This window comes from Chiloscyllium plagiosum, unplaced genomic scaffold (genome assembly GCF_037043375.1).
Source record: "Chiloscyllium plagiosum isolate Xiang-an unplaced genomic scaffold, Cpla_swu_hap1 HiC_scaffold_10, whole genome shotgun sequence".
NCBI lineage: Eukaryota > Metazoa > Chordata > Chondrichthyes > Orectolobiformes > Hemiscylliidae > Chiloscyllium > Chiloscyllium plagiosum.
Genome location: NW_028270148.1, coordinates 111,478,109 through 111,494,800, shown reverse-complemented (window position 1 = coordinate 111,494,800; position 16,692 = coordinate 111,478,109). Strand labels below are relative to the sequence as shown.

Sequence of the window (16,692 nt, the reverse complement as noted above, 5' to 3'; positions counted from 1 at the left end):
CCCCAAAGCCCAGAAAAAAACCCCTTAAGTAGAGCGGTGAAAGAAAGAAAGTCATGTTGTGAACCTGACTATTAATCCTAAATTGGTAACAAAATCAGAAATTGCTGGAAAGCTCAGCAGGTCTTGCAGCATCCCAGTCCCAGTGAGTCTAAGACAAACAGCTTTGACTTCTTGTCTCATTTTAACAATACAAAGTACAATACAGCACAGGAACAGCGCTGACACATTTTGTCCTTCCATACTAAAACGGTCTTCCCTTACAGGATCTGTATCCCAGGTTAGGTGAATTGACCATGCTAAATTGCCTGTAGTGTTAGGTGTAAGAGAATGGGTCTGGGTGGGTTGCTCTTTGGAGGGTCAGTATGGACTTGTTGGGCCGAAGGGCCTGTTTCCACACTGTAGGTAATCTAATCTACTCCCTTCTTATTCATGTATTCGTCCAGGTGCTTCTTGAATGCTGCAGGTTCCAGGCACTCACCACCCTTTGTGTGAAAACCCTGCCTCGCACATCTCTTTTAAACATCCCCCTCCCCGACCCCTGCACCTTGACTCTGTGTCCCGTAGCAATTGCTCCCTTCAACCTGGGAAAAAGCCTCATATTTTCCACTCTATCCACACCATTCACAATCTTATAAACTTCTATCAGGTCGCCCCTCAACCTGCTGCATTCCAGTGAAAACAAACCCAGTCTGTCCAATCTTTCTTCACAGCTAAAATCCCCCCATTCCAGGCAACATCCTGGTAAACCTTTTCTGTCCCCTCTCCAAAGCATCCACATCCTTCTGTCAGTGTGGTGAGCAATGGTCAATGAAATAATGTAGCCATTATGGAATCACAATCACATGTGTACTGACCCCATAATCACCGGATTCTATGATTATTGGGGCAATAAACATGTGATTGTGATCTCAAATCTATCTCCTGCCAGAGCTGCAGACAGGTTCCTGTCAATCCCCATTACTATCTGAAAATGTATCTAGCATTCAGATTAAAATTCATATTGAGACTAATTGTGACTGATGCAAGCCTTTCTTTCTTGCAATTTACTGAAATAAGATTATATTTTTTACAGTCCATCGAATTGTGAGTGTTAATGCAAGTGTGTTGTACAGTCATTGGTGTTCCTCAGTTACTTCAGTCTTCCAGTTTGTGGAGAATTTCAGAAAAGTCAGGCAGAGTGGTTCCTGGTAGAAATCTTTAGCATTACGAGTGATCAATGTGTGACCACTGTGGAGACTGCACTCCCATGAAATGGTAAAGCTATGTGGTTTCTCGACTGTATTAACCTGGAAATAGAACAAACCTGGAGCAGAAACCGTACTGTGTCAAGGTCAGTATCGGGCCTGGAGGATTCAGTATAGTTGACGTGGTGACATGTTAAGTCTGTTGCTGTTATTATCGCTGATGGCAGAAGAAAATACACCTTCACAGGCACACACACACTGCACTGACAACCCAGCTCTGTCAGCCAAGCAGCTACCCTCAGACTCAACACACACTGCGCTGACAACCCAGCTCTGTCAGCCAAACAGCTACCCTCAGACTCAACCTCATTTTACACAAAGGAAGTGCTCGCGTTGGAAATGATCGCTCCCATTTTGATTCCTTCGTGGAATGATCACATTGCAGGATACAATAATGGCACTGTGCCACAGTGTGAATTATAATAAGTGCCTTATACTGGGTTGGGGAGCTGAATGCTTAGGACAGAGGGTAAGACTGTGTTTCCCTTCACAGTCCAAAATATTAGAAGACATTCCATATTTAGATACAGCAAGACGTTTTGTTTGAAATCTAACCTACAGTATATCCTTGTAAAATTGCTTGTCTTAGGATACTGGAAGCATAGGATTTTTACGGCACAGAAAGAGGCCCTTCGATCCATCATGTCCGCACTAGTTATCAAGCATCCATTTCCTGTAATCCCATTTCCCAATAGCCTGTGTTATTTCAAAGGCTCATCTAAATACCTCTTCAATGTTGAGGGTTCCTACCTCTCCCACCCTTATAGGCAGTGAGTTCCTGATGCCCACCACACTCTGGGTGGAAATAACTATCATCAAATCTCCTCTAAACCTTAAGTTACTTGTGTCTCCCAGTTACTGACCCCTCTACTAAGGGGAAACATTTCTCCCCATCGACCCTGACTATGCCCTTCAGAACTTTGTACAACTCAGTCAGGTCTCCCCTTAGTCTTTGCTGCTCTTAGGAAATTAACCCCAGCCTATCTAGTCCCTCCTCATAGCTGAATCACCCTAGTACGGGTAACATCTTGGTGAATCTCCTCTGCACCCTGACGAGTGCCATCACATCCTTCCTATAGTGTGGTGACTGGAGCTGCACACAGTACTCCAGCTGTGGTCTAACTAATATTATATACAGATCCATCATAACCTCCCAGCTGCTGTATTCAATGCATTGACTGAAGGAAACCTCCTTTATCTACCTGTCCTTTTGCTTTCAAGTATCTATGGACATGCACAGGAAGATCCCATTGATCCTCTGTACTTCCTAGCATCCTACCATTCAATGGGTATACCCTTACCGTGTTCATCCTCCCAAAATGCATCCCCTCACACTTTCAGGCCATCTGACTATCCTGTCCATATATTGTCCTGCAGTCTAAGGCTCATCCTCTCGCTGTATCTCACTATTGCTCATGTCATCTGAAACTCTCTGATCATACCTCCTACACTGTTATTTGTATTGGCACTAGCTCCTGCTTCACAAATGACGAAAGCTCAGTCTGTACTGCGGTGTTTGCCAGCTACAAGATGCACTACAGCAACTCACTGAGGCTCCTTCGACAGCACCTTCCAAGCCCACACCCGCTATCATCGAGAAGGACAAGGGCAGCAGATACATGGGAATGCCACACCCTTGCAAGTTCCCCTCCAATCCATCCTGACTTGGAAATATATCACCGTTCCTTCAGTGTCATTGGGTCAGAATCCTGCAGTTCTCTCCCTCAGTGCACTGTGGGTCTACCTTCAGCACATAGACTGCAGTAGCTTCCAAATGTGCTTCACCAACAGCTTCTCAAAGGCAATTAAGGGTGGGTGACCAATAATATGATATTGAGGGGGATAGATTGAGTTAATGGTAGTTATCTTTTCTCTGGGATTTCAAGACTAGGGGACACATTTTTAATGTGAGAGGCGAGAGATTTAAAAAAAAGACATCGGGGCAAATTCTTTTTACACAGAGGATGGTTCATGTGTGTGGAATCAACTGCCTGAGGAAGTGGTGGATGCAGGCACAGTTACAATGTTTAAAAGACACTTGGATAAGTGCATGAACAGGAAAAGTTTGGAGGGATATGGACCAAACGGGGCAGGTGGGACTAGTTTAGTTTGGGATTATGGTCGGTATGGACTGGTTGGACCGAAGGGTCTATCTCCCTCTGTATGACACAATGACTCTAAATGTCGGCCCAACACAACAAATTCTTTGCTTTAATTATTTCCAACACATATACAACACCATTTGTTTCCCAAACCAAACCTCTACATCAAATGCTTTTTCTATACATAATGAAAGAGACAGAGGTACTCACTTCAGCATGGTGAGGAAAGCACATGGTTCGACATCAGGAATTCGAATTTCATCCTTGTCTTCCGCCAATTCCCCGTAAAACATTGCGTGAAATACTGAGCTCCCCACGGCCAGGACATACTGCAGGGACGGAGATTGAAAGACCAGTTACAACTACTAAGATAGTGGAACGAACACTAACAGGTTCACGGCAACATGGGAACAGGAGGGGGTCAATTAACTTCTCATGGCTGTTCTGTGACCTACCTTCAGAGAGTTGCCTTTGTCCTATGTCCCTTTAGATAGAAATATTCTATTGTTCCCAAATTCCAAGTTATCAACTGACCTAGCACCAGTTGATGTTGGAAAACTGTTGTTCTGAAGTGTTGCTTTCTTCCTAAAACCTGCAATGCTGGATTTTTCTAAGTTAAAAATCACACACAACACCAGGTTATAGTCCAACAGGTTTCATTGGAAGCACTAGTTTTCAGAGCGCCGCTCTTTCATCAGGTATTTGTGGACACTACCACCTGATGAAGGAGCGGCGCTCCGAAATCTAGTGCTTCCAATTAAACCTGTTGGACTCTAACCTGGTGTTGTGTGATTTTTAACTTTGTACACCCCAGTCCAACACCGGCTCCTCCAAATCATGGATTTTACTAAGAACTGTAACTGAAGAAACTGTACCTAGGTCCCTATGTACCTAACAGAGGTGTACAAGGCAACTTGTACACCTTGGAGAAAGAGAGGACTGCAGATGTTGGAGATCAGAGCTGAAAAATGTGTTGCTGGAAAAGCGCAGCAGGTCAGGCAGCATCCAAGGAGCAGGAGAATCGACGTTTCGGGCATAAGCCCTTCTTCGGGAATCTTCGGGATGCTGCCTGACCTGCTGCGCTTTTCTAGCAACACATTTTTTCAACTTGTACACCTTCCACAGGTTCTTCCCAGTCATTACTAGACCGATGACTGGCCTCTCTCACCTCAAACAATCCTGACCTTGCCACCAATGCTCTTGCCTAATTTAACCTGTAGGTCTCTGCCTCAGTCTCTCTGATCTCTACATCCCTGCTATGACCTGCCTGCACCGCTCATAAACAAAGTTTCTCACTGTACTTTGTACACGTGACAATCAATCAATCAATCAATCAATCAATCATTTGAGTTCTTGTGACAATAAAACAAATTAAAGTTTTGGAAGAGAGTTTTTTTTGAGTAGCCTTTTTGAGTAGGAGCGTTTACTAACTCAACGGTTTTAATTTTAGGGCCTGAACACCACCTTCCACATCCTTTACCCACCCCCATACCCCAGGGCCCGTGATAACATGGGCTGCTTTTAACACAGCTAGCCCATTTTCACCTACTCAAGGTCTCCATTGTCAGCTCATCGTCCTCCCTGGCTTACCATCAGCTATCCTTTGGTCTGCCTGACTTTCTGAGTGCTGTCTCCACCTATTTGCTCATTCCTTTTTTCTCCTCCAGCCCCTGTCACTAGCCTAAAGACACCCCCAGGAACACTGACCCTATCCGGCAAGCCATGTTGATGATCACCCAATTGCAGGAGTGAAATACATCTCATTCTGATTACTAACACTGCAGGGGTGCAAACTTAATGACATTTTCCTGCGTGGGTCAGTGGGCAGAGTACTGGAGTTAATGCATTTATTGCTTTCATAATGACTGACCAGTTAATTCTCCTCTGAAATTCTCAGTTAATGGAAGGAACAATCTATCCTTGCTGTAAACATTGGAACGCATTGGGAGTAGGCCACTCAGTTGGCCTGTTCTGCCATCCAATGAAATTCTGATTGATCTGTAGCCTAATTCCATGTAACCTTCCTTTGGCCCACAGACTATAATACCTTTGCTTCAAATATTATCCACCTCAGATTTAAAATTAACCACTGATCCAGAATCCACTGCCATTTGTGGAAGAGAGTTCCAAACCTCGCCTATCCTGTGTGTGTAGAAGTGCTGCCTCACATCTCTCCTGAACGGTCTGATTCTCAGACAATGCCCCTAGTTCTAGAATCCCCAGCCTGTAGAAATATCTATCCTGTCCTTGCCTGTTAATATTTTGAAGACTTGATCAGACCACTCGTCAAACATTAAATTCTGGAGGAAACAGGCTAAATTTGTACAACCTCTCCTCATACCTGACCTTCTGGAGTTATCATTCTTGTAAACCTACATTGTACTTCCTCCTGGGCCAATCTCTCTTGCCTGGGAACGATGGGCTGAATGGCTTGCTCGTGTCCCCATGAGAGTTTTGTAACATAAAATGCTGCAAGTCTACCGTACGGGGTACGGGGCCCAGTTCTGTTTGAAGTTTTTTTTTTAATTCATCCATGGATTGTGGATAATCGCCAACATTTATTGCCCATCCCTAATTGCCCAGAGGGTGAGTAAGAGTCAGTCTCATTGCTGTGGGTCTGGAGTCACGTGTAGGCCAGACCAGGTAAGGTTAGCAGACTTCCTTCCCTGAAGGGTATTAGTGAACCGGATGGGTTTTTGCCCCCAACAATTTCATGGTCATCATTAGACTCTCAATTAAGTGTCAGCAGGTAGGATGGACAGTGGTGCATTGGGACACTAAGCAACATCAGCAACAAGGGCAAATCCTAGGCCAGAATTCAAATTCACCCAGCTTCATAATTTCCAAGCATTGGCCTTTTGGTCTTCAACATCATTGGATGATCAACATTAAAACAGTTAAGAAAACAGTTTGTGCAAAGTTTTAACAGTGTTTCTGCTGGACAGTTTGTTCAGTTGAAAAGGAATTTGTTTCACAACCAAACCTCACTTTGTTTCAAAATACTGTTCCTAACATCTTTGACGGAAGACTTGCAGCATTTTGACACAAGAGCAGGCCATTCAGCCCATCGTTCCACCATTCAATGAGATCCTGGCATGATCTGGGAGCTGACTCCAAATCCCACCCGCCTTGTCCCAAAATCCCTGACAATCTTTAGGTGACCAAGAGAAACAGGATTGCTGGCTTATAACAATAGTAACTGATGTAGGATCATTAGCCATTTGTGGAAGGTAGCTCCAAACATCTGCCAATCATTGGGCATGAGAATGTTTCTTCACTGCAATCCCATTCCCACTTTTAGACTCCACCCCCCAGTCCTAGACTCCCCAGCCTGGTAAAATAGTATCGCTCCATCTACCCAATCTGTTTCCATTGATATCTCAATGAACCCCTAAACCTTTCATATTCCACAAAGAACAATCCTAGTTTGTGTTTGCTCTTTCCTGGTAACTTATTGTTACTGGTTCTTGGGATAATTCCTGTCAATCTACACTGTACTCCGTCCACAGCCCCCAATATTCTTTGGAGTGGCCAGAATCACTGACAGTGACTCCAGGTAAGGTCTATGGGCTTCAGGTGTACCTGCAGCCCATTCTGCAATGCCCCTTGTAATTTAGTAAATGAGATCTAAAGGCCAGCATTCTATCAGCCTTTCTGACTGGGTTATAAATTTTTATTTTGGAAAGCACATCCACAGCACGACGGACAATGGTTTGAAAGTTGGCCAAAGAGAGTGCAGGTTATTGAGGCATGCTGATGTTTCGTTGAATAACCGTCTCAATCTGCATGGCGACCCCCACCCCCTCTGCCCAACCGTGCCCCCCCCCCCCCCCACACACACACACCCCCCCCGTGCTCCTTACCTTGTGCCCAGGCAACCGCTGGGATCCTCCTTGTGGTCCCACAACAAAGTGAACATCCGCCATCAGGTCATTGTTAAACATCACGGCATTTCTAGGGGAGAGGAGAGTGTCACGCTTGTGTGTGATCAGAAAACGTCATGCCCGACATGACTATAGAAGCTTTACAGCTCAGAGAGAGGCCATTCAGTCCACCATGGATATTCTGGATGCAACCAGAGCAGCGCTGAAAGCGGTAGCCTTCAGGGTCAGTTCATTTCATTGGAGGGAGCTCAGTAAAGGTTCACTAGGACGATCCCTGGCTTGGAGGGATTGTCTTAGGAGCAAAAGTTAAACAGGTTGGAACTCTACTCCCTGGAGTTTAGAAATATGGGAGGTGACCTCTTTGAAACATATCAGATTCTTAAGGGAGTTGACAGGGTCAATGTTGAGAGGATGTCTCCCCCTTATGGGGGAGTCTAGGACCAGAAGTTACAGTCTCAGAATAAAGGGACACCAATTTCAGACTGAGATGGGGAGGAATTCCTTCTCTCTGAGGGTTGAATGTCTTTGGAACTCCTTGTCACAGAGAGAGCTCTGGGGAGCAGAGTCCTTGTGCATACTTAAGGCTGAGATAGGTTCTTGATCAGTCAGGGAATCAAGGGTTACAGGGAAAGGGCAGGAAAGTGGACATGAGGAATGTTGGATCAGCCACAATCCTACTGAATGGTGAAGCAGGCTCGAAGGGCCGAATGGCCTACTCTAGTTGATATTTGTTATGGTATTCGACTCTGTACCTTATAGATGTGATGAGGTCTCCCTTTCAAAAATCATTTCGCCCAGGTGAAAGTGAGGACTGCAGATGCTGGAGATTAGAGTTAATAGTGTAGTACTGGAAAAGCACAGCAGGTCAAGCAGCATCCGAGGGGCAGGAGAATCGACGTTTCGGGCATAAGCCCTTCATTTCATTTCATGCAGTGAGTCCTGGATACCCACCACTTCCTTGAGTGAAAGAGTTTCTCTTGACTGCTGTGATCCTTGGTCAGTGACAGCTCCACAAAGGAGGCCAAGTTGTTGTACTCACTCAACGGGCATGAGCATTGCTTGCTGGAACAGCATTTGTTGGTTTGGAACACCAACCCGAAGCCATTTATTTAAAAACAAATCAACTTCACCAGGAATGTTGCCTGGAATGGAGGGCGCTAGCTATGAAAAGAGGTTGAGTAGATTAGGATTATTTTCATTACAAAGACGGAGGTTCAGGGGAACCTGATTGTGGTCTACAAAATCATGAGAGGTGTAGACAGGGTGGATAGCAAGAAGCTTTTTCCCTCAGAGTAGGGGACTCAATTAATAGGGGTCGTGAGTTCAAGGTGAGAGGAGAATAGTTTAAGGGAGATATGTGTGGAAAGTTCTTTACGGAGGGTGGTGAGTGCCTGGAACATGTTGCCAGTGGTAGGTGGGCACGATAATGTCATTTAAGATGTATCTAGACAGATACAGGAATGAGCAGGGAGCAGAGGGATACAGACCCTTGGAAAATAGACGCCAGGTTTAGATAGAGGATCTGGTTTGGCGCAGGCTTGGAGGGCTGAAGGGCCTGTTCCTGTGCTGTAAGGTTCATTGTCCTTTGTTTAGATGTGTTCCGACACACCTCTGGAGCAGGTGGGTCTTGAACCCAGAACTCCTGACCCAGAGGTTGGGCCACTACCACTTCACCAATAAAGAGAACTCTTTATTTACAACTGTCCAGAGGGTACATTACCAGTCAACCAGGTTGGAGTCACACATCAGCCAGGCAGCAATGACAGATTCCCCTCCCTAAAGGGTATCAGCAAATTTTTAAAAAGCAATAACTTTTGGCAAATTTGTTTCTTTAATTCCAAATTTCACCAAATACTGTAGTGGGATTCACACCATTTACCATAGAGTTTGGGGATTCCCGACCCAGTGACAATAACTCCATGGCCATCACCTCCCAGGTACTTTCTGTCCCACTTTATTGAGGCCCCTCAGAGTTGGGAAAAAAATCCTCAATCAAATCTCCCCTCAACCTCCTCAGTTGAAAGGGAACAACATCCAGCAAATCAGATCTTCCCTCAAAGCTCCACTCACGGTAAAAGCACATCCCACATCGACATTTCATCGGTTTCAATCTTAAGAAATCCAAGGAAAGCTTTCACACTGCTCCATTTTACTCCTGACCGCAGGACCCCTCTCCATAAACCCGATTAATAGGAATCCCCCTCCTGACTGGGTCTATTTCAGTGCGAATCACAGACCACCACCCTCTCCCTCCTGCCAGCCACCAGAAAGTGACCATTTGGCCCATTGAGCCCGTGCTAGACCTTTGCACCTGATGTTTAGACCCAGATGCCTGCTTTTTGACTGTCACATGGACATGCAAACCCCTCTCAAAAATTATTTACAGAGCTTCCAAAGCGTTCCAGTCCCTTAACAACCCTTGATGTTTAAAAAAAACTCATCCCTTCTCTCCCCAGATCTTTCAGCCAGTAATTTTTAAACTGATGTCCTCTATGTTACTGACCTAATTGTCAGAGAACTGGGACAAAACGTTTAAACTTTCCCTCTCTCCAAACGTTTGCCCGCTTCTCCCCATCTCATTTTTGAACCTAATTTCTTGCTGAAATGGATTTTAATTTTAAAACACAGCACATTTATCCTTGACATAAAATTGCCTCTGTTTTGGGGGTAAGCCAGGGAGTTGACCCTGGGGGATTTCCACAATCTCAATCCTCAGTGACTCCATCGAAAGCTATGATGGAAAGATTGCATGCAAACAACAACTTGAAATAATTTGTTGTTCAATTAACAGCTCCCCCTCTCAGGGCATTCATGGGGACCACTAATTGCTGAACTACCTCCTTCCACCACCCCATTCCCCCCACCCCCCCCCCCCATGCAAAGGGCTTCAGGCAAATCAGACACGCACACACAAAATACAAACAAACACCCATTTGTGACTGAATGCCTGATTACACACCAAACAGAAAACACTTTAGCTGCTGGTTTCTCAGACTCAAATTGCTTTCAGCATCCTGTGTGATACAAAGCTGCCATAATAAAAATTCACAGACACACACACAAGAAAGACATACACGCTTACACGTACACATACAGAGAGACATACACACACAGACACAGACACAGAATAGACACACACAGTCACACACACACACACAGACACACACGCACAGACATACAGACTCTCACAGACACACACACACAGACACGCATACACGGACACACAGGCACACTCACAGACACAGGCACACACAGACTCACTCACCCACAGACAGACACAGACACACACACACAGGCGCATGTACACAGAACAGTAAGCCACAACCTGAGCAAGAAATTCAGCCCTTGCTGTTTCACAAATGGTCAACTGTTTAAAACCAACTGCAGATCAGAAGAGAACTGTGGTTGTAAATAATAAAAGTTGGATTAAATGCTGTTGCTAAGGGGCTGTTGTATTGCAGTGGTAGCGACCTTAGCTCTGAGCCAGGAGAACCTGTGTTCAAAGTCCCACCTGCACTAGAGAGATGTGCAGTAACATCACTGAGCAGGCTGGGTTAGAATTAGGAAATATCTAAAAGCTGCTGTTACTGGAGGGTTAGCTGCCTCCGTGTTCAGATGCTGAATGAAGGACTGGGTAGAGAATTGATCCAGAAAGGGCTGTCTGTAAAGTGGAGAAGCTAGTCCTCCTGTCTTACCTTTCTCGGATAGTGGGGTACAACCCCTGCCAGTTACCAGCCTGGATGGTGTTGTTATTGTTGAGGTTTTGCTGATAGTTGGAGCCGGGGCAGCTGTTCTCCGGGGCTCCCTTGTTGCTGCTGGTGCTGTGGCTGCTGGAGGTGTCTCCTGGCATCCTCTGGTTCAGGGTGAGGATATCGTAGCAGACGGGCAGCCGGCTGGCTTTTGATGCCTTCTTAGATTTCTTCACCGCCTCTGGGAGCATGAGGAAGAAAGTCAAACATTTCATGCTCCTGCCCTTGGCATCGACCATGGGTGCATCAGCCTCAGCTGAAACTGAGCAGGGAGAGAGTGGCAGGAGGAGGAGGAGAGGGAGGGGGGCTCACTGAATGGATAGGGGCTTCAATTCTCAAAACAGATTTCCTCCCAAGGTCCTTCCTCCTCACCCCCGGTCAGGAACCGCGTTCTGAGCTTTAACTGCACCATTCTTTTCCCCAGTTTGACAAAGCCAGCAAAGTGCCTTTGCAGGTAATCCCTCCTCCCCAGTGCGAGGACTGGGAACCGACTTCTCTCCGATTGAGAGAGAGAGAGAGCACGGGGGCAAATAAAGAGCGAATTTCTGCCTCCTGCCTCCCCCCCTCTCTCTCTGCTGCACCCTCGCTCCAGCTTCTCTCAAGACGTCAAGAGTTTCTGCTTCTCTCCCTCTCTCTCTCTCACACACACACACACCCCTTTCCTTGTAAAAGGAATAAAACGAGGCTTTTCTCCTGCAGAGAGACAGAGGCTGACTGGCAGGCTCACAAATGTACTGCGCCTGGGTACTGGGAGGATCACACAACACTGACACCTACTGTAAAAGGCACCCACAAACAGGGAGCAGTTAAAAGGACATCACCCTCCCTCAGCAACACCCCGTCCCGAATTCGAAAGCTCCACCTTCCCCTCCACCCCCAAATTCCCCAGACATCCCCCCACCCATCCCCAGCTTGGGCTGCTCGGAAACACCGCCTCTCAAACAATTCCACAGGGAGTTTACACTCACTTTCTGAACTTCAATACTTTTTTTTTCTCTCTCAGCTGAGGGCTTGAAATATTGACCCGGGATGGTGGGGAGGGGAATGTTGTCGCTGGACATGATGAGATGTGTGTGTGTGTGTGTGTGTGATCCCTTCACAGAATCATTTCAGCACAGGTAGAGGCCATTCCGCTCAGTATGTCTGTGCTAGCTCTCACTTCACCTGGCCAAGGGGCAGCCCCTACGAAAGCTAGTGATTCCAGATAAACCTGTTGGATTATAACCCGTGTGACTTCTCCAACACCCGCACCTACACATCAAAGCTCTCTGCAGGACAGGCTCACTTGTCTAAAGTGCAGGTTAGGGTGGGGTTGGTCATGATAAATTGCCCACAGTCCCCAGGTGAGGTGGGTTAGCCATGGGAAATGCAGGGTTACAGGGATAGGTTAGGGACTAGATCTGTTTATGATGCTCTTTGGAGGTCAGTGCAGACTCGATGGGATGAATGGCCTCTTTGTGCACTGTAAGGATTCTATGATTCAATTCCTTCCAGACTCCAACAAATAATTACTTGAAGTTTGCATAGACAGTGTGGTTGAGAAGATGTTTAGCATGCTTGCTTTCATTGCTCAGACCTGTGAATATAGGGGTTGGGATGTCATGTTGAGATTGTACAGGACGTTGGTGAGATCTCTTCTGGAATACTGTGTCCAGTTCTGGTCTCCCTGTTATAGAAATGATATTGTTAAACTAGAGAGGACTCAGGAGAGATTTACACGGATTTTTGCCAGGAATAAAGAGACGCTAGATAGGCTGGGACGTCTTTCACTGGAGTGTAGGAGGTTGAGGGGTGACTTTATAGAGGTTTATAAAATGATGAGAGGTATAGATCAGGTGAATGGTAGGTGTCTTTTCCCTAGGGTGAGGGATTTCAAAACCAGGGGGCAAATGTTTAAGGTGAAAGGAGAAAGATTTTAAAAAAAGATATGAGGGCCGATTTTAAGAGTGTTTTGTGTCTGGAATGAACATCCAGAGAAAGTGGTGGGTGTGGGTGCAGTTACAACATTTAAAACACTTTTGGATAAATACATGAATAGGGAAGGTTTGGAGGGAATATGGGCCAGGAGCAGGCAGGCGGGACTAGTTTAGTTTGGGAACATGGTTGACACGGACTGGATGGACCGAAGGGTCTGTTTCCGTGCTGTATGATTCTATGAGTCTATAAATCTTGGAGAAAGTGAGGACTGCAGATGCTGGAGGTCAGAGTTGAAGAGTGTGGTGCTGGAAAAGCACAGCAGGTCAGGCAGCATCTGAGGAGCAGGAGAGTTGAGGTTGCAGGCATAAGCGCTTCATCAGGAATTTAAACACCCCACCAGCCCTTGTAGCTTCTGTTTCTTTTGCCTGAACCCAAGTAATAGCAGTGGGCCATTGAGCCCCTCAAGCCTTCTCTATCCTCCAATAACATCATGGCTGATGGATGGATCTAGTTTCCAATTCAACTTTCAAAACAAAAACTCGCCTCCCATGTTTACCGATGGATATTTCCCGATGTTCAAAAAGAAACTCAAAACATTACCAATTCTCAGACAAGATAATTCAAGGTGTTTCCAGCAGCAGAAACTCAATGTCAGCAGAAATACAATTTTACACCAGTCTCCTCACTCCCATTAGGAATTTCAAAGACCTCCCGTCGGCTATGGATTAAACATCTGGTTTAGTTAATAGCTCCTGCCTCCAAAACGTCCCGGTTCAGGCAGGTGAGGTACTGTTTATCTGCTGCATCGAGAATGATTAGAATAAATTTAACTCCCGTTGTTCAAATCCAATGCAAGTTGACAGGAGGAAGGTTAAGCAATGAATCTGCTGTGTGAGTTGCTACCCACTTAGGAAAAAAAAGCCATTTCCTACTCATAACGATTTTTCAAAAGCTCCTTTGTGCAGCATTCACTATTAAGCCAGTGCTTCTTAGTGCCTCAACAGCCAGCCCTCACAGGAAGAGGAAAAGGCCATTCAGCCCCTTGGGACTGTTCCACCATTCAATGAGATCATGGCTGATCTGTGACTTGCCTCCATATACCATGAGTAAAAACCATGGGGCACATGAGGTTGGGAGGGCAGAGATTGGGGGAGCGGGTGGCATCCACTGTTATCGGGGAGAGGAATGGGCTTTGGTTTTTGATAGCGTTATTTGTTGGGGGAGACTTGTTGAGTGTGGGAGGAGTTCAGAAAAAAAAGTGGGCTTTCTATGAGAGAAAAAAATCCAACGTCTATTTTCTGATGGAGTTTTTTTTGCAGCAGCAATTGGGCCTCAGAGCAATCCATACCCACCCACTCAATTTAAAACAAATGGACTTAAAGCGGCCTTACAACTATTGAATATCAGTGTGACCTCCATGGTAGCTACTGCTGGCCCTGAGCTCACAACTCCAGGGTGGGAGGGACAGAATACTTGGCACACTGTCCACACATTGGTCTCCTTATCTGAGTGAGCAAGGACGTTCTGGCAAGGGAGTGCAGCGTGGGTTTCTCAGACTGGTTCCTGGGCTGGCAGGACTCACATATGAGAAGAGAATGAGTCATTTAGGGTGTTCGCTGTGGTTTAAAACAATAGTGGGGGAGGGGTTGGGTATGGAATCTTGTAGAAACCTGTAAAATTCTAACACAACTAGGTAGGGTAAGCACAGGAAGGATGTTTCTGGAGACTAGTGAATCCAGAACCAGGGGTTTGCAGCCAGACTGGGTGGCATGGTGGCTCGGTGGTTAGCACTGCTGCCTCACAGCATCAGGGATCTGGGTTCGATTCCAGCCTCAGGCAACAGTCTGTGTTGGGTTTGCATGTTCTCCCCACGTCAGTGTGGGTTTGCTCCGGTTTCCTCCCACAATCCAAAGACGTGCAAGTTAGGGTGAATTGGCCATGCTAAATTACCCATAGTACCCAGGGATGTGCAGGCTAGGTGGGTTAGCTATGGGAAATACTGGTTTAAAGGAAGTGGAGGGGGGGGGGGGGGGGTCTGAGTAGGACACTGTTCAGAGGGTCAGTGTGGACTCAATGGGCCAAATAGCCTGCTTTCACAATGAAGGAATTCTAAGGATATGGGGGTAGGCTGTCGAGGACTGAAGCGACAGCTAGAGAATGCTGAGCTGGTGTAATTCACTCCCACAAAAAGCAGTCAAGGCTAAATCATTGTGTGATTTCAAGAAGGAGTTAGGTATGGCCACTTGGGATCAGAGGTATGGGGGGTGGGGGGGCGGGGCTGATCTGGATTGAGTAGCGGAGGAGGGCTGAATGGTCTTCTCCTGTTCTATCACCCACAGCCTGGGAAACCCTGCACTAACTGTATTCCATATGAAACTTGTGTTAATAAAACGTGTGTTTTCAATCATCCAGCAACAATGAAAGATTCTCGGCAGGCAGGCAGGAGATATAAAGACATCATTGACATATGTGAGATCCCTTCTAGCTGATTTGGCAGAGAAACTAAATGGTCCACTTCAAACAATGATCGTTCTTCCACAGCCGAAGGATTTCAGTCGGTACGTTTGCGTGCAGTAGCATCAGCACCCAGCTCCCCCTGCCCCATCACCCGAGCCTTCAAATAACAAAACAGAGACCAGCAGCCACTGCCGAGGAAAAAAAGAGTTAAAACTTCACCGTCAACGTTCTGTCAGTCTCTCCACGGACACAGTCAGAACTGCTGAGTACTTCCAACCTTTTCCGCACTTTCTGCAGATTTCCAGAGGCAGCATTTGGGTTTTGTGTTGGACACCCGGTCATGCAAGTATGTCTGGTCTAAAAGAGCAATAGAACAGCCTATATGCCCCTGAGCTGGGAAACTAAGGGGAGGTCTTGTGACACAGTGAGTAGTGTCTCAGCCTCCGAGCCAGGAGACCCGGGTCAGTGTCCCACCTGCTCCAGAGGTGTGTCATACCATCCCTGGTCAATTTGTTCAGGAAAATAACTATGATTGAACTCTTGTCATGTGGTGGTAGTGTCCCTACTTGTGGATGAAGGGTTCAAGTCCCACCTACCCCAGCGGTGTGTGACACCACCCCTCGATGGTTTGATTTGGAAATAACAATGATTGATATCAGCAGAGCTTGTTTGGTGCAGTGGTAGTGCCCCTACCTTTGGATGAGGAGCGCATGACTCAAGTCCCACCTACTCCAGAGGTGTGTTTAACATCCTGAATGAGTTAATGATTTACTATCTGCAAGATGCGGAACCCACAGCTCGCCGATCACTGAAGTGTGTAACTAGCATGTTGTATAGTCATGTGCACCTTTAAAATATTAAAACATTAAATCTCACCCATTATGGAAACAGAATAGCCTAATATATTATTGCATTCATGATTCATGTCTTTCAGAATTCAGTCTGGGTTTCTCAAATGGAATGAAACAGATGTACCCACCTGCTCACCATCCTCAGCTTCCCTTCCCACAGGGTGCCCCTTGCACTTTACAATATCACAAACACAACCTATAAAGCTTGGTTTTAATGGGACACGGCTCCAGCATTAAAGCTCTCGGAATAGATTTTCTTTAACAAGCGTTATTAAAAAAACCAACAAGCAATCGCAGCAGAAAATTTCACACTCTATTACAATCCCAGTTTCATTATCTATTGACCGCGGCCTGAATTCTGACAATTTGTGATTTCTGTGCTTTCTACATGTCAAGTCCTTTCGGAATCTGAGCTCTGGAGATTTCAAATGTCACACTAATTGACTGCCCCGATTGTCCCAACTATGCAAATGCTTCAGCAGTTTTGT

The 16,692-nt window shown here is 46.1% G+C and overlaps 1 protein-coding gene across 3 annotated transcripts in view; it reads right to left on the bottom strand.

Moving 5' to 3' along the window:
- The window catches only part of LOC122553094 (BTB domain containing 3b), a 66,542-nt gene that overhangs the window by 17,697 nt on the left and 32,153 nt on the right, over positions 1 to 16,692 (bottom strand). For 2 of the 3 annotated variants that reach the window (XM_087991668.1, XM_087991667.1), the window contains exons 1-3: positions 10,926 to 11,708; positions 7,210 to 7,300; positions 3,557 to 3,675 (exon numbers count right to left, since the gene is read on the bottom strand). In XM_087991668.1, coding sequence (XP_087847794.1) covers positions 3,557 to 3,675; positions 7,210 to 7,300; positions 10,926 to 11,218 — 503 coding nt within the window. In that variant the 5' untranslated portion in view covers positions 11,219 to 11,708. Of the gene's footprint in view, positions 1 to 3,556; positions 3,676 to 7,209; positions 7,301 to 10,925; positions 11,709 to 16,692 lie in introns of those variants that run through there. The other variant, XM_087991669.1, reaches the window with a different exon arrangement.